This window comes from Aspergillus tanneri (genome assembly GCF_003426965.1).
Source record: "Aspergillus tanneri strain NIH1004 chromosome Unknown AapTan_7_pilon_pilon_pilon, whole genome shotgun sequence".
In the NCBI taxonomy this organism is placed as follows: Eukaryota; Fungi; Ascomycota; class Eurotiomycetes; order Eurotiales; family Aspergillaceae; genus Aspergillus; species Aspergillus tanneri.
This window is the reverse complement of record NW_022984634.1, coordinates 2,570,993-2,587,748: the sequence shown is the minus strand read 5'-3', so window position 1 is coordinate 2,587,748 and position 16,756 is coordinate 2,570,993. Positions and strand designations below refer to the sequence as shown.

The 16,756-nt window shown below is 45.5% G+C and overlaps 7 protein-coding genes across 7 annotated transcripts; 4 read left to right on the top strand and 3 right to left on the bottom strand.

The window, feature by feature from the left end:
- Positions 1–3,757: 3,757 nt before the first annotated feature.
- Positions 3,758–4,789, bottom strand: ATNIH1004_007454 (uncharacterized protein; the record flags this gene model as incomplete). Its single annotated transcript, XM_033572078.1, has 1 exon — positions 3,758–4,789. The coding sequence occupies one exon, from the start codon at positions 4,787–4,789 to the stop codon at positions 3,758–3,760; it is 1,032 nt and encodes a 343-aa protein (XP_033425393.1).
- A 965-nt stretch (positions 4,790–5,754) lies between these two features.
- Positions 5,755–7,053, top strand: ATNIH1004_007453 (2EXR domain-containing protein; the record flags this gene model as incomplete). Its single annotated transcript, XM_033572077.1, has 1 exon — positions 5,755–7,053. One exon carries the CDS (start codon positions 5,755–5,757, stop codon positions 7,051–7,053), a length of 1,299 nt encoding a protein of 432 aa, XP_033425392.1.
- A 505-nt stretch (positions 7,054–7,558) lies between these two features.
- ATNIH1004_007452 (uncharacterized protein) lies at positions 7,559–8,428 on the top strand (the record flags this gene model as incomplete). The annotated part of the gene is made up of 3 exons (XM_033572076.1): positions 7,559–7,595; positions 7,898–8,280; positions 8,339–8,428. The coding sequence occupies 3 exons, from the start codon at positions 7,559–7,561 to the stop codon at positions 8,426–8,428; spliced, it is 510 nt and encodes a 169-aa protein (XP_033425391.1).
- Positions 8,429–8,700: 272 nt separating this feature from the next.
- Positions 8,701–9,550, bottom strand: ATNIH1004_007451 (GIG1 family protein; the record flags this gene model as incomplete). The annotated part of the gene is made up of 3 exons (XM_033572075.1): positions 8,701–8,823; positions 8,897–9,351; positions 9,406–9,550. The coding sequence occupies 3 exons, from the start codon at positions 9,548–9,550 to the stop codon at positions 8,701–8,703; spliced, it is 723 nt and encodes a 240-aa protein (XP_033425390.1).
- Positions 9,551–10,344: 794 nt separating this feature from the next.
- On the top strand, positions 10,345–10,614 carry ATNIH1004_007450 (uncharacterized protein; the record flags this gene model as incomplete). The annotated part of the gene is made up of 2 exons (XM_033572074.1): positions 10,345–10,404; positions 10,468–10,614. 2 exons carry the CDS (start codon positions 10,345–10,347, stop codon positions 10,612–10,614), a joined length of 207 nt encoding a protein of 68 aa, XP_033425389.1.
- Positions 10,615–12,331: 1,717 nt separating this feature from the next.
- On the bottom strand, positions 12,332–13,620 carry ATNIH1004_007449 (TauD/TfdA family dioxygenase; the record flags this gene model as incomplete). Its single annotated transcript, XM_033572073.1, has 4 exons — positions 12,332–12,503; positions 12,560–12,853; positions 12,918–13,407; positions 13,515–13,620. The coding sequence occupies 4 exons, from the start codon at positions 13,618–13,620 to the stop codon at positions 12,332–12,334; spliced, it is 1,062 nt and encodes a 353-aa protein (XP_033425388.1).
- A 1,166-nt stretch (positions 13,621–14,786) lies between these two features.
- Positions 14,787–16,665, top strand: ATNIH1004_007448 (siderophore; the record flags this gene model as incomplete). The annotated part of the gene is made up of 4 exons (XM_033572072.1): positions 14,787–15,011; positions 15,430–16,091; positions 16,160–16,625; positions 16,660–16,665. The coding sequence occupies 4 exons, from the start codon at positions 14,787–14,789 to the stop codon at positions 16,663–16,665; spliced, it is 1,359 nt and encodes a 452-aa protein (XP_033425387.1).
- Positions 16,666–16,756: the final 91 nt, after the last annotated feature.

Genomic DNA, 16,756 nt, shown 5'->3' with positions numbered 1-16,756 from the left:
GGAGTCATATGTGTGGATAAACTGAACCATTCAAGACATGGGAGGAAAGAAGGGTAAGTAGTTCCTGGATATCGGCCCCACTGTTCCTCGGTCAAAGACAACAGTCTTGCCATGGGACACGCATCAGGACGGATTTCTGTCGTCGAATTTGATGCAGAATACGCGTCAATAATAGTTTGACTCCATGCTCGACTACATTTTCTAATCTCTTTTTAAAAGGAGGGCCTGGGAGCAATGGACAATCTATTTTGCTTTATCTATCACTGGTATCTGCCGGCAGATTTCGACCAGATTTTATATTTAATACAGTTGTAGATTTCACACCTTGCTTGGGATGTGCTCGATGGTCACTGATGTTGCAATATCCATCACGTGGCAGGCCGGGCGTAAGACACATGTATCATAGATACAGTTGTCCTTTGAATTATACCCCTTCAGTTGCTATCGATTGATACAGTACCAGTTTAATTGGGACTTTTGGTGGCGAGGATAAGGGATGCGATAATGCCCCCTCGTACGGGAGTACGGGAGTCCCCGGACGACATTCCAAAAAGGCAATGTTTGACCAATACTTTGTTATCGTAGACAAATCTAGCTGCAAAATATGTAGAATCAGATTTAAGCAAAACTCTGATATGAACGAATATATAGCATTTCTGCTGTTATTGTTTATATAGGGATAACTGTGTAAAACACCGATAAGTCCCTCTAGAACAAATATAACTCTTATTTGCCACTAAGGTCACGATATTCTGTAGGCACAGTGGGCCGCTGAATCACTTGTAGGGGACAATACTCTCGGGCCCAGACGGACCTGGCCAACTCGAGGATAGAATTAATTGCTGCAAGAGGCATAGAATGCATCCGGCGCTTTATTATGTGGTCTGCTATTCCATAGCTTTAAACACAGCAGTTCCTACGCGGACTTTCTACCATCGACTTCAAGGAATGACTACGCGCAAAGAAATATTTGTTAATAGCCAAAATTATCTGTACTTAAAGAGGACACTTAAAGGAAGTGGAATATTGATATAGCTGAGCATAATCTGCCACTACAAATATCCCAATTTCGATACCTTGCTGGTCTTTTAATATCAGCACGTTAAAAGTCTTCCTCGCCGTCCTAGACATCTATCTCAGATCCAGTAAGTGACAAAAGGGTTAATCTATTTATTTCACGCCACGGTGATATTAAGTTAGGATAAAATCGTCAATATGAGCACCAGCGGGCGAAGTGTGAAGATTTACAGATTATTCAGGGCTGGTTTTAATTAGTTCAAAATACTATACAAAATATGGTATTTTAAAACAAGATATCTACAACATGGATGCAACTGGCTTCCAAATGGGTGTGATATCAACAGCTAAAGTTGTCTGGCGTGGAAACACGCAAATCTAATGCCAGATCGATCCAATTAGGCAATAGAGAATAAATTACATTAATTATAACTGTTAAAGCAAGTGGTTGCGTTTTTACCCCCTATATTATTTTTGCGGGAAAGAAACATTAATCTCAGTGGCATGCTGTTCTACCTAAGGATTATTTGATTAAGTCTTAGCGGGAATGGCTGGACTTATGATAATCTAGGACTAAAATAGCTATAAGAAGTCTTCGACAAGCATACAAAATCTCGCACTATTAGTCAAATCAATGGACTATTTTTGATAACCACAAGAGCCATACAAATGTTGAATTTATCTGAAACTGCATGGAAAAGTTAATTATCCCACTTTATGTGCCTCGTCATTCATCTCACCTTCTTCAACCGCTTGATGTTACCTGTTGAGCATCTTTAAAGCGCTTTTATGGTCAAAATGTGTAACAAATAATAAATAGTGGTGCTAAACCTATTGATACCATAGATTTTATATCTAACTATCATCAGTTCACTCAAAATCAATGTCATTAATAAATATATTAATTGGATTCAAAGCTACTGGCCATTCTTCAACAGTGATATCGAAGTTAAAAATCAAGTTGAAAACACCAACTCCACCCTCTTCTGCACGCAGTAATCAGTCATTTTACTTGGGGAAAACACGTTATAATCTCTATCAGTTAAATCGACAAAACGACAACTTCTTAAGTTCCAAAACCAAGGCTGGCTTCCATCGATTGCAGGTACTTTGCTCGAAAAGCTATAAAAGGCAACGAGATTGCTATGCAGCAAATAGCTCTATTAAAAAATGAGGCGATCTCGACACGATCACTATGATTCAGGAGAAAGTGGAGCAGAAGACAGATACATGCACGTAGCCTACTAAAGACCGTAATTGATAGTATCTATACTGCCTTGAATACCACATGATGGACGCTCTCATTAATTACACACTTCTTCCAGGAATATGAGGAGGTCCTCAGGGGAAATACCTCGCATGATATGCAGGCGCTTGGCGCTCAGGTCCATATATTTTCATATCAAAAAAGAAAGTTCATCGACATCAGGTAGCTGATAAGCACCAAAAAAGAAAAAGAAGAGCTTAGACAGCTTATTCGAAATGGAGGCAGCCTAACTGCTGAAAAGGCACTGCAAATAATACAGGAAAGGGAGGAGGCAAATCAGGGGCTGAACCCATAGAACGTATACAATAGGCTATTTACACAAAGGAATTGTTGAAGGGAAGAAAGAAAGAGGAAAATGAGAGTCACGTCTCGTGGGTCTAGGGCCAATAGGGACATTAGGGGAAACAGGGACAACGGGGACAGTATGGACAATAGGAATAATAGGGATAATAGGGTCAACGGGGTTAATTGGCCCGAGAGATCAAAGGGCCCTAGCCCTTTCGAACGCAACTCAGGTAGAGGCTCAGGCACCAAGGCAACGGAGTGCCCTACATGTAGTAATTGGAATATTCAGGGCCATAGTAGACTAAATGCCCTACTAGATAGTCCTAGACTCATTATCTTAAAATATATTTCATTCGTACGGCGATAAAAACTTCAACTAGTATCCAAATGGTGGGAGGTGGTGGTGAAAAGCACTGCCATTCGGTGTCTGATTACGTTAATTATTGTCAGACAAAACAGATATATCATTATTATATGCAAACTGAAACAGACTACTTTTGCGGTATATTGATATATCTGACAATTATCAATGGCGAGAGGATTGTGCAGTGGGGCGCAAGAGTACCGGGATTTAAGATTATTAAAATAACGTTTAAATAATGCAAGTATTAACAGTAGTCTAATTAGCGGGTAGTGACAATATCTAGGAGGGAGCTAAGATAAATAGACAAATTAGTTGCATGCTTGTAGATTTATATAGCCGCTAGGAATTTCTATTACTAGAGTAGTACAAGCTCAGGATATATTAAGTGGATGCTACTACGGCAGGTGCATACTAAACATTATCCAGAGGTGCAGTCATTTTACTTTCTCTTCGGTAATAAATACCACATGCTTAGAATATCGATATATTGCTTCCTATAATAATAGGATATAGTAGCACGTCTCACTACATGCTATCACATGTGAACTAGGCAGATACCCTTGCTCTACCCTCAGATTTAGAAATTCTACCAACCTGGTTGCACCCGAAAAGAGAAGTAGAAGAAAACTATGCGTTTATCCTAAGTTTATATTTCATTCATATAGATGATATATCTATATTAAAGCAACATATACACCCCACAAAGCAGGAAGATAATGTACAAGTAAAATACTCGTCAGAATTCTACTACATCATCCCTCCATCGCGCTCCTGTTCCCCGTATTCAGCTATGAAATTGCGGTCACAACCGAATCTTGCATCTGTTAATTCACTTTGCTGCCTTCCACATACACTTTACCATCTCCGTCAACCTCCATAGTCCCTTCATGTCCCGAGGGTTTGTCGCGGGCAGGACGATGGATCACACGAGGGGTACTGCCGGTGAGACTTTTCAGCTCATCCTCAATAAGCTGGGCCATTTTTTGACTCTGCTCGATCAGGTCTCTGGCGGCGGGGTCCGATTTGCAGGGATCAGGATCCGGGGCGCTGAGGTAGATTTTCACATCCTTCTTAGGACCCATGAGGCCCCAATCCTTCTTCAGCTTCGAGATTGCATCATTAACCTGACCCCTCGTGGCAGATACGTGCAACAGCCAGTGCTGGAAAATGCCTTCCTCTCCGGTGATAGCAATGCCGATACACGTTCGCAGTTTGTCGGTATGTAGTGTTTGGCCATGCGCAGGGGAATTTCTCATGTCATCCTGGGCAACCGAGATGGTTCCAGCGCGCAGGGCAAGATCTCGGGCTGTGATATCTCGCGGAGAAGGTTTCCGGCCGCGGGATGAACCACCCTTGGATTTTTCACATTTATCCTTTCCGTGTTTAGAGTCTTTTCCAGGGTTCTTATCTCCGGGTTTGCCATTGTCATGGTTCTTTGGATCACCTTTGCCGCCATTTTTATCGTCCTGTCCGTGCTTTTTATCATCGGGTTTGCCATTGTCATGGTTCTGTGGATCTTTTTTGTCGCCGTTTTTGTCGCCCTGTCCGTGCTTTTTATCATCGGTTTTGCCATTGTCATGGTCCTTTGGATCATCTTTGCCGCCATTTTTATCGCCATGGCCAAAGAGGTCGCCCAGTCCGTGCTTTTTTTCGTCGGGTTTGCCATTGTTCTTCTTGTCATCATGGCCAGAAAGGAGACCTCCTATTCCATGGCTCCCTTTATCGCTGCCAGAGCGATGACTACCAATCCCTTTGCTACGGCCCGGCAGAGCAGAGGCTGATTGGAATGCGGACAGGAGGAAGAGACACAGCAGCCCAAGTGCCACGTGCTTCATCCAGAGGCCGCATAGTTTCATTGTAAAGCAAAAGAAAGAAAAGAGTGATTGAAAATTCAAAAAAAGAGTGATAACCTAAGGACTGACTGGTAAAGGAATGATGGTTAGATTGGATAGATCTAAACAGGGCAATCTACGAGGTATATATATGCAGATTCCATTCGATCTCGCCTCCTATGCCTCATAATCGGCATCAGATTTAGTAAATCCCGATCCTGCTCAGACATATTGGGGGCGATGTTTCGCCTGTAGGAGTTAATGGCATGGTATTCAAGCCGTACAGTCAGACACGTTCCTGGCCCTAACTTTCTCAGGTAAGGATGCTGGCATGGCACACATAAGTGTATGCTCATAGGGATAGGGGCAGCAGTGGGTAACTAACCAGAGCAAGCTATGGATTTCGTACTTACCTAGTAATAGGTTTCCTGGGGCTGTACATCAACCCCTGTGGGTGGACCTTGATTATTGCCAAGGGATTCCTTCCCTATCGAACTAAGCAGGGTCTTTGCCTGAACAGGAAAAACAATAGCGTTAGATGACAGGAGGTGGCTATAAAGTTGGTAGAATTAACCGACATTGGCTGAGAGGTGGCACCTGGTCCCTGAATGACGTGAGAGCCACGCGTGATGCGGGGAATAATTGGGGGTCGGAGGGGCGCAAATGGGGCGGAACTGCGACCGGATTCCAATCGCATCCCATTTCTCCTCCTACATTTATAAACTTGCTTGAAATTAACCCTGGGGCCAAACTAACAGGGGCATACGGGCCGGAAAACACGTCCAACTCGAATCTCAGAGGACAAGTAAGTTACACAGGTGAGATGACAAGGACAGAGCATGAAACACTGACTAAGCCTCGGCCTCAGTAGGATCAAAACTAGTCATTGCTTGTCAGGTATTCGTCCATCTTTTCAATCTCAACGAAAGCTCCCATTATTAAGTAGCTTGACTTTATCCCTTATACGTCCGAGTCAGCCAAAGATAACAATGACCTCTTCGAATCCAGCCTCGCAACCGCACTTGCAGATCTTCAACCATCTTCGAACATCTGGGAATGAAAATTTGACGTTCCCCAGTTTCTCCTTACTGCCCCCGGAAACCCGCAGCCAAATATGGTGTCACGCGTTAAAACGGGAGCGCCTGATAAAAATTTACTTTCAGAAACATTATCATTTCACGCCAGAGCGACCCAAACCAAATGGCGAGATGCCGCAGTATCAGATTATGGTTGATGGACGGAAAACCCTGAGCAAACTGCTAAGAGTAAATCAAGAATCACGACAGACTGCGCTGCGGTTTTACCGGGTGAAAATCCCGTGCAAATTCAGCCATAGTCCAGAGGATGAGTACGTCTACGAGGCGGTTGGACAGCCGGTGAAAGCAAAACCGGGGGTTTTATATTTCAACCCAGAATATGATTTCCTAGAGATTGCATCCGAGTCATGGCGAGGGGACGATCTGTTTGACCTGGCATATCATCTGAAAAAGACCTACGATCCCAGTCATATCGGACTACTGAATCTAGCTATTGGGGGGGGGAATAGTTTGTCAGTGACCGACCTTGAGCAAATTAATCCTGTGGATGTCAATGCTCAGATTCGGCAAGTCTTTCAAGAGACCCTTGCGCAGCTACGAGAAGTCTTTTTTATTACCAGAACGAGAGCAGGGCGTCGTATCTTGGGATTAGCAAGTGGTATCCCAGTGGCCGATTCCCACAAATGCATCTTTAATCGATCGTTCCCAATTGCCACAGTGACACCAGGATTTGAGCGCCTGAAACGCGACCCTCGCTTGATTTCAGAAGATTTGAAACAAACGCATGTTGGAGAAGGACCGATGCGGATGGCTTATTACTGGCAAAGCCTGTTAGATAGATGGAGTGTTTCTGCCTCCCAGATTACCTACCAGTTTATCCTGGCCTTTGAACCACCTTTTTTGAGTCACGAGATCAAGGACTGCGGGAGTGCCAGCCGATGGTTGCAAGAGGAAGACGACGAGTGGACTGGGAAATGGCGGCTCGATGACGAGATCAAAGATGGATACTGGGCCAAACGCCGCTCGCATATTCGCAATGAATTTTATTTTGATATGGTGGGCGCCTTGGAGGGGGAGAATAAATATGAGGATTTGGAGAAAGCTGTTAAGCCCGTGTTTGGCTTTTGGATCTTTCCTCTCCGGCTATTCGGGAAGATTCCATCTTCAAAGAAGGAGTGCTGGGAGGTGGACAGTAAACAGACCTTGGATCTGTCTGATCATTTGCCTGGGCTAGGCATCTCATTGTTTTAGCCTGTATTATGCTTGTCTGCATATTTTGTTCTTTTCGAATCACGCACTGGCTAAAGCTATTTTGAATGTATTTGAAAATGAAATGTAATTATATATTTATCCGGCGCCTCGGTTGGAGACCTTTCTCATGTTGTTGCTCTTCAGAAAGTTGGCAGAGGAAGCTGCGAGATTTTCGCATCTTAGTTCCTACATAGCCGAGATGAATAGACACAGGAGCGATGAGGATTTCTTGGTAGATGATATTTTGTGTCTCTGATGGAAGTTGGAACAAAAACGATTGCCGCAGGTTATTGGTCTGCTGTCTTCTTTTCTTGCGTCCTTTTTCCGGCTGAGGTAGGGGAGAGTAAGAGCCCGTCGGATTCGTTTAGTCATTGCTTCGGATGCGCCTTGTTTCCGCGCTTTCGAGCTCCTGTCATCATAGAAGATGGGGTGTAGACGTTGGATGGTTTAGTTGGTGACTACTTTATCGCAGATTCAGTGTTGTTGTCCTAGTCTCATCAACCGTATGCACAATATCTGGCCAGAGACCAACCCGTCAACAGGTGCTTAGAGAAAGTGAGACTACCGTAAGTGGGGTGCGGCTTGAATTTATTGAGAGACGACAAACGCGACAAGGACATTTAGCATTTCGCAAGCGCCCTGGCATCTGGGACTAGGTAAAAAATTGAAGATAGTTCGGTGTTTACTTCCGCTCTACATTAGACACGCTAGTGAAACCACTAGCCAGAGCTTGCATAAAGGGTCCCCAACCTCCTCCCCTAGTTGATTTATTAGCAGCCATTCCAATTCGCCGTTCCAAGCTCAGCGCTCCATATCTTTAACCATCGGATCTGGTATAAATTAGACGCTTTGACGATGTTAAAGGACGGAGTGCGGGTGGTAGAATGTAGCAAGTGTATAGGAGGAGATGCGACGAGTAGGCATTGGAGCTCTTCTGGGAGACGTGGTCGAGAGCTTAAGCGGTCCCTTAGTACTGGAAGCGGATCTGTTATTGCCATTGAACTATTCCGGGGCAGCGACGAGTTTGACAGTGACAAGCCGAAGACCAAGGATATTTCTTGCCTTCCTTTGATTGATCGGGTGCCGACTTCCGAGTTACAAGCGCAGCAAAAGAGTCGTCTCGAGCATCATTTTGTTGGGATTCGCTATAATCGTCTGTCGCTGGTGCTACCCGATTGTAGGGAGCCTGGTTGGAATTGGCGGTTGAACGAGAGCTTCTGTACTCTGGTGAGTATCTGTCTGCCATCATCAATGGATAGCTCTAGAAATCTAACGGGCGTTTTAGGCTGCTTTCAAAGAGATTGCCAACCGGGTTCACGCCGGCAAACTGGAAGAAAGCCCGCATGACAAACCTGGACGAATCGGGTTTCCCTGAGAAGGCAGAAGCAGCTGGATATTAGTCGCGCATATACACTGGGATAGATATGATCAATTGTTGGCTAGAATTCTGTGAGTGTAATATGCATTACGAGCTATTACTCTAAAGAATAGAGCAAATGGATGCTAAAGCGCTAGAGAACATGCAAACACCTGAACTACATCTCTACAAAGATGATTCAAGCTGTAATGGCATAGAACGCTCCTTTTATCCAATCTAGACTGGAATAATCTTGCTTCGTGGTTAGGATGGCCTATGCAGGGCGAGATTCACGTCTCAATTCTAGCACAGAATCGGCGGCTTAAAAACAGTCGTTCTATATTTATTATGCGATTCCCATCATATCCCCATGCCAGCAGAAGAATGTGGAGGATGAGCAACTCATCACTTACCTACATCACAAATCAGGACCATATTTTCCGCCCCAATCCACTCCCTCAAGGTCTCCTCTCTCGCATCTCTTACCATAACATGGAAATGCTCAAGCGCCGACACACTCTGCAGCGCAGCCCAATTCTTAAACCACAGCACCCGGTCCTCAGGTGCATCCGGATGATTCTCTCTAGCTAGCCGCTGCACAAAAGTAGCCGACACAAAAGTCTGGATGCGCGCGCGCGACTCGGCTGTCAAATTTCCATCCTCCTGGACGGGCAATTGAGTTTTCAGCCAAACAACCAGATGCCTGATGCCCGGTGCGACGCCGTACGGCCAGTCATTAAAGCGGATGCAATAGTCGCATGGGCTTGCGAAAGGGGTCGGGTCTTTGAATATGACTTTTGAGTGTTGCTGGTCCCAGCGGAGACGCTCCTGACAGATGTAGTTTAGAATGCTGCCGTATTGGTCCTTTACGCTGGTTGACCATTTAATGTAGCGTCTAAGATGCGAGGGGAGGCGCTTGAAAAGTTCGAGGCGATTTTCCGCTGGTTTTGTGCGTTAGTCTCAGGGTTTCAGGGTGGAAAAGCTGGTTTACATACCAATTATCCATTTCAGTTCGTCCCATGAGTGTGGCTCGTATTCTTCATCGGTCTGTCGAAGTAGCATGCGGTCTAGCTCGGTGAGATTCCAGTGGGGGACGTTTTGGTCATGTTCGGTGAATGGAATGTCCGTTACAGAGCCCATGGTTGTGGTACAATGAGTAATTCTGTACTTTAGATAGACACAGGCCAACGTGAGTATGGGATTGGATTAGATGGTGTTATAAGTCAGGCAGGAAGTCTAAGCGTGAAATATACCACGTTTGTCTCACAGATTCCCTGGAGGTGTCACTGAAGAGTGACAGAACATTTGTTTGATCGCCTTGTCACGTTCCGGTGTTGGTTTCTTGACAATGTGTCATAATTATATTTGTAATTATTTCTGAGAGCTTGAATTTTGGTGTCATTATTATTATGTTGACCCCTATTCTTCGGGATCAGCCGCGTCACCTGGTTATTTCACATGATGTCCCAATATGGACTAGCTTTATATTGAACACAATGCAGGAAAGATCCCAGAGACAATACCAGTCGCCCAGTGCTTGTATAGAGTAGGCATTATAATCAACAATATTATTTCAAGACCCTCTAGCTCCTCAAGAGCCCACTTATTCAAAACACCAGACGATCCTCACAAAGCCATCCTGTATCGTATAAGCTGTTCTTATTCACTTCGCCTGTAGCCACAACAGAGACGCCAATCAACGATAATATCCTTGATAAAGCACCTATCGTGACGCCATCCCCGTCCAAGACCATGCCCATTCCCTATAATAGGCCACTGCTTCTGGGCCCAGAGTCGACCCACGTCCGCACCGCATCACGCAAAGTGGGTCTCCAGGTAGTGGTGAATTCAGAGCGAGAGTAACAGAATGGCTTGAGAGAGGCAAGGAGAACTGTCAAATTTTCCTAGTCCTTTTGCACGTAGAAGCACTGGAGATGGCGGCACTCCTCTGCGACTTGCAGCCAGGCGACAAGATCATCGCCCCCAGTTACACCGTGTCGACCATCAATGCGTTCCTTCTGCACAGTGCCAGCATTATTTTCATTAATATCGACTAGGACACTATGAACCTAGATCACCGTCTGAACGAAGGCGCCATCACCGAACACACCTGCGTCATTGCTCCCGTGCACTATGCCGGCATAGAGCGTGGTATGAACGCCATCATGGGAATCGCTAGGAGGCGCAATCTCTTAAGGGCTTAGAACACGACGCACCTTCAACTGCAAAATTCTTTCTTCTCGATTGGTATGAGCTATATGGAGGATGATGGTATTATATTCGAATACTTGAAGCCCGGAGAGCATCCCGAGCGGTTTAAATCTCCTCAGAAGACAATAGAATTAAATACAACCCGATGTTATATAACACTCATGCCCGAAATAAGGTGGGAGATTCCCGGTGATGTTGCAACTCTACGGAAAGATGTTGTAGAAGATAAAGGTGTCGTTGATGTTGCACATTTCTGAAAATTAATGCGATGTAATTCAAACTACCATCTGGAAAATGTGAAATAATCTAGCTAGCTGACGGGAAGACATCAAGTGGTGTGTGATCAACTCTGCAGTCAGAGATATGTATCTAACATAGTTACCCAATCACGATACCACGTGCGTTCTAGTATGGTAATTGAGCCAATAGCTAGCTAAGACACAGTATTGCATCCATTGACTATAGGGGCCATTTCCAACATCAAAGACTTCATCAAAGATGGCAAATTTTCCGACGAAACTAGTGTATTTCTAATTCTTTGGTGCCATTGCATTCGTTCGCAACCATGTACGTCAAGGATTCGGAGAAGGACCGTGACCAAATCATTCATAACTTAAGAACATTCAAATGCTCCTTGGATCATTACGCGGTAGTCTTGAACAATTGCCGAACCTGCGAGTCGTTCTGCATTGTATCTCAACTTCTCTTCCTTGTCTGGATAGTATCTGGGCTAACCACTGTCTCCCAGAGCTCCACGGGCGTAAATCTATACGAAGGTTTTCTAAAGAATTGTGATGTTTCTTATACTTGACTGTGGTAGATAGGTTGTTCGTAGTGCCGCCCACTCGGTGGATGCAGAATCGATTTGGCCTGTGGTGCTGTGGATTTGATTCTTCTGGCTGATCAACTTCGACCTCGTCCTGGGAATTGGCATGATAATCGAGCCAGATAGTTCCGTAATCACGCTGTGCACATTATCTTCTGCAGCAAATCGCCCATAGCTCTCTAGATCTTGTTCACTGCTCTTTGGCTAGCAAACAAATTGCCGTCCAAGGCCCTCTAGCCCAACAAGGCGCAAAATTAGCCGTAGTGCATTGTCTGCACGTCGTAGATAATTGATGACAGCATTGTAGAGCTCTTGTTGCTCAGCTAGACAACTTGTCCAGTGAAAAAGTTGTCAGACAATATTTTCTAGTAGGTAATGGTGTTGTGTTTCGTCGAGCGAGAAGGAGCCACAACTCCCAATGGTTGAGAAAGTAAGTTGTGGAAATCTGGGGTAAATCCTGCCAATGTTGTTTGTTGGTTGTGTTCTCCTTCCTGTCTCCGTTCCTTTTCTGCTAGTTTGCATTGCTCCTCGACCTTAAGGAAAAGGACTTTATAATCTAGCTCGTTGCTATTAGCCTTTGAGGAGCGTAGAGAAGTTGAGTTAATTGTTATGTCATTCGGTGCGAAAAGGCTTCGCGTCATGAGGATGGTAAATCTCGAGAATTGGTTAATTTCTTCATATTACGTCGGACCTGCCATGTTGGTATACTACCCCTAGTGGATCCAGCTTTATTCCAATAACTCAACCTCACTGTATCACTAGTAGAAATTCATTATATTAATCCCTCCTGAAGGGTCCCAATGTAACAAACTCTCAGAATACTTAGGGCCCTGGAGTAGGATCTATTACTTGAGACTTTCCTAGGCGACGATATTCCCATTCTGTTACACAGCTGTATTTGATTTTCCAGCTGATCTCGTGTATGGGCATAGCGGAAACACTTGAGGCCCACGAGACTCTTCTCTGTTATATAGAGCATTCCATTTGTGACGAAGTTTTTCCGGGGTCGGCCAGGCATTACTGGGGTCCCTCAGCCACAGTCGGAGAAGATGTCGTCTGCCAGGTATGTTTCAGCAGGATTATGCTACATCTGTCGGAGCCGGGGAGCTTACTTATGCTGGGGGCCATCTTTATAGCCTTTTCTGGAATGTAAGATGCTTAAGTTATTGATGAACTGCATATCTCCCTTCCGAAGTTGCATGGATATGTGGAACTTTTCAGCCAGGAAGTGGAGGGAGTCAAGCGCTTCGGCCTGTTTCACAGAAAGCAGCCTCGTACGGGAGAGGGAGCCAAACCCCACTAACGACCTTCTCGAGAAATGGATAAGCACTCTCTCAGACGTGGTTTCCGATGAATCCTGGTGGAATATTAGAGGGCGGTAAAAGGTAAGACCCTCTTCTTTAGAACTAGGACAACAGGGTCAACCACCCTCACCCCATACAAAGGGACATTCGTTGCACCTGTACCAACCTTGGAATCGGCCAATCACTCGCCAAAGCCTCAACCAGATCAGGCCTAGTTTTGGCAAGCTCGTTATAGACTCTCCAACCGCTTGCCAAGAGGCTTTCGCCCCCTTCAGCAGGTTCACTCAATGTCAAAAGGGATACTATATCTCCAACATCTGTGTGGAAAGGGATCTCATCGTTAGTATAACTGGCAAGGGTAACGGAACCATTTCCTTTGGAAGAAGGCCTCATATCTGTAATATGCGCAACAACAACGTCTGCAGGATATCCATTATACTGGTGGTCCTGGCGGCCACGGATGCGGCCTACATGAGAAGAGAGGCCAATATATATGATCATATTCTCCTCAGCAGAATAGCGATCAACTGGAATGCCCCTAACCAGGGTGAACCCAGTGCCTGAGTGGATGTTATCCGATACACCACGGAGGATATAATGTAGCGATGGCAGGGGGAAGGTGGTCGGGTCAAGAAGCTCAAGAGGCTTGCCTAGAGCTGTATGGACGAAGCTTCAGTGTCTTTTTTGGTGCATAGAGGGTTTTCCTTTCCCGCTTAGGATTTTTTGAGCGGGGAGGATCTAAATGCGACGCCGGGGGCCATACACTTGAAATGGTGCAAGGCACCGCTGATTTCCTCTAGCTGCGAATGATTCAATTGCAATATGTATTCTTCCTTGTACGACGAGATACTGTCCCTGTCCCAGGCCATTTTGGAAGATAAGCAGATGGGAAATCCATCTGGTAAAGTAGCTTTTTCGATTTCACGTTGCGGAACCGATCGCGTTCTGGCTTCGTATTCCGTACGGTCTGGAAGGTATGGCATACTATCCACATACTGATGCATTTTATATGCTTGTCTCTAACGGAGTGGATCTCAACACGATCACTATATCATTCAGGGGAAATGGAGACAGAAGAACACTATAACAGCTACACGCACGTAGCCTACTAAGGGCCGTATTTGATAGTATCTATACTACCTTGAATACTATCTTATGAAAACGCACACTATCTTCCAGGAATAGGAATAGGGGCGGGTCCTCGGAGGAAATACCCCGCAGGGTGCCAATGTGCTAGGCGCTCGGGTCCATATATTTCCATACCATGCAGGGAAGAGAAGACCAGTGTAAAGTAACTTTCTCAGACCCGAGGTAAAGTCAGAGGGACGCTCCTCTTCACCGGCAGGCCTCCTGACGGAGTATAAGTCCAATGTGCTAGTGGAAGGTTGGGTAATCTCGAACATGCAATGCTGCGAAAGAGGCCCGATCACCTGTAAAAGTGCCACATTATGCACCATGCATTTTTGTCCTCGGCCTGTCAGTTAAGTTACGTGGTAATATGGTACTGGCTTCTCGAAAGAGCTGGCCGTCAAGAGGCGTCGCAGTCTCCTAATCCAGGCAGGTTATAATGCCCAATAGCATGTCAAACCTATTAGTCGAATCTGCAGGCAATACTTAGCCTGCATTTTTTTTCCAAGTTCATGTCAAATAATATGGCTATACGTGGCAAGGATCCAGTGATTAAGGAGGGGTCAAAAAGGCCATCAACAAGCGAAGGAACATGATAAGAAGAATAATCAGAACCATCAGAATAATCAATATAATTATCAATATAACCAAGAAGAGCCCAACCAGCTCAAATAATTCAAATAAGGCCTTTGTACTAATTGTACTCTGTTTACTATTCGGGACTGCTAACCGTATATCTGACAGTTCAGGGCGAGACGGATAGGGACATCGTTTCCCTGCAATTCCTCATTAACGTGTAAGCTCGTCATAAGTTGAGCCACAGTGTTTAGTATAAAATCCCTTATTATTTATAGGCTTTTTTTTAGGAGCCGAGTGGTGATTCTGGCACACAGTATTGGCTCCAAATATGACAGTCCTCACCCTGCGGCAGGAGGCGTGGTTCCAAACTACGAAACGCCTACTAGCTGCCCTAGTTAATGAAGGACTGGTGGATGCGAAGGTCGAAGGGCCTACTACGGAGGGAGATCAGTATCTTCGTTTGTCCGCAAGGGGTGCTCAACGTGACGGCAGCGAAGGATACCTCATCGTGAAAGTGAATCCGGGCGCAACTATCGAAGAGCGAAACAGAGAGGTACTTCCAATAATACAGGCAGGAAGCCTATGTCCCCCTGTTGTATTCAAAAGCATAGGAATACCTAGGGACGAACTGGACCCTGGCAAGATATTTTCACTCATGATCCCATGGCTGGCACATGACGCCAGCGAGGATGTCCTGAAAGAAATCGCCCAACAGCTGCAAAATTCTGGAAAGAACCAAGGTTTTTGAAGTCTGTTCACAAAACTGGCTGTGGGCCATACTAATGAAAGACAGAGATGTGGCTCAGCATATCCGCCTGCCAGAGATTGTTAGATTTGAAGGATACATCGATTGCCTGGGAAAGGTCGCTGGTATACGGGCATCCAACTCATCCGGTATGCGAATTGATGGCAGCCTATATATACCTACTTAGCAAGTAGCATTCCAGTTGCACCGGACATGTCATTCACAGTTACCGCTCAAAACTGTCGATCCAGAGAATATTCCTGGGATGTTAACACCAGATATTACATTTATCTCGATTGCGCTGACCGAAGTGCGTTTCTCCGGTCCCTTCGAGGAGTTGCTGCAACCACTTCTTCGAAGTCTCCAGATACCAGGAGTGCCAAAGGGGCAAACAGTCGTGCCCTGCCTCACTCAGCAACTGCCCTCAATTCTTCGCCGCTTTCCCAACGCCATCATCTTGGAGACTATTGCTGACAGTGCATATGCTCAGGCTTCGTTAAGAACACTTACTCTTCGGTCAGACATAGGGTATCCCTTTCAGCTAAAGCTTTCCTTGGCTTGTCAGATCACGTCCGCCCTCCGAACAATCACTCCGTGGTCCGCCATGGGCGGACCCCGTATCAGCAAGATATTGGTCAAGTTTCTCCCCGCGAACTTGTGGGTCTTCAGAGAGGTAGCATCAGTAACCGGTAGCCAAGCGGACTTTGATGATGCAAAACATCTATCGTGTATCTTACGAGAAGATCTGGAAGCCAGAGCAGAGAACAACAACGAAGTACTCATCATTGCAGCTGCGCTAACACAGCAGCCTCATGGTGGATCTCAGTCATATGCAGAGATCATCTTCGGTCTCAAGTCAGTATATCAGAAACAGGAGTGGTTCCGGCTGTGAGTTTTCCTTGCCGCGCCTGAAAACTGATGTGTAACCTTTGTCTTCTAATCTTATCGGCGCGAAGGTATGTACAAATGTTATTGGAACTTTTCCTGCCTCCTCTAGTTAATCACGGGATCGGACTGGAAGCACATGGGCAGAATGTAGTAGCTCGGGTTTGCCGTGCGACAGGAAAAGTCAAAGGCTTTGCGGTCCGGGACTTTGGAGGGATCAGGTTGCACACCCCAACGCTGCGGCGCCAAGGAGTCAAATTTGATAAAATGTTGTCTGGATGGGTTGTACTCACGGAGAGCATGAACGACGTCTTGGAGAAAGTTCATCATTCGCTGCTGCAGAACCACATTGGGTTTTTGCTAAACTCTCTCTGCCTGGAAAGACACGACGGATGGAATATTGTTCGAGACGTGCTAGAAGTGGTCTTGAGCCCAGTCGATGGCTCTCCAAGGAACGATATTTATAAATGGTTTATGAATGATACGATGTTGCTGAAGTGTTTTCTGCGGATGAGAATGCAGCAGAAGTATCGTGATGTAAGCGTAAATGTGGGGTATACTGACTTCGAAGCTCTGACATTCTCTGCAGTATGTGAAAAGAGAAGTTCCTAACATTCTGCTGAAGGGGACTGATAAATGGGAGACCCTTCTATATAACTATGAGCCTT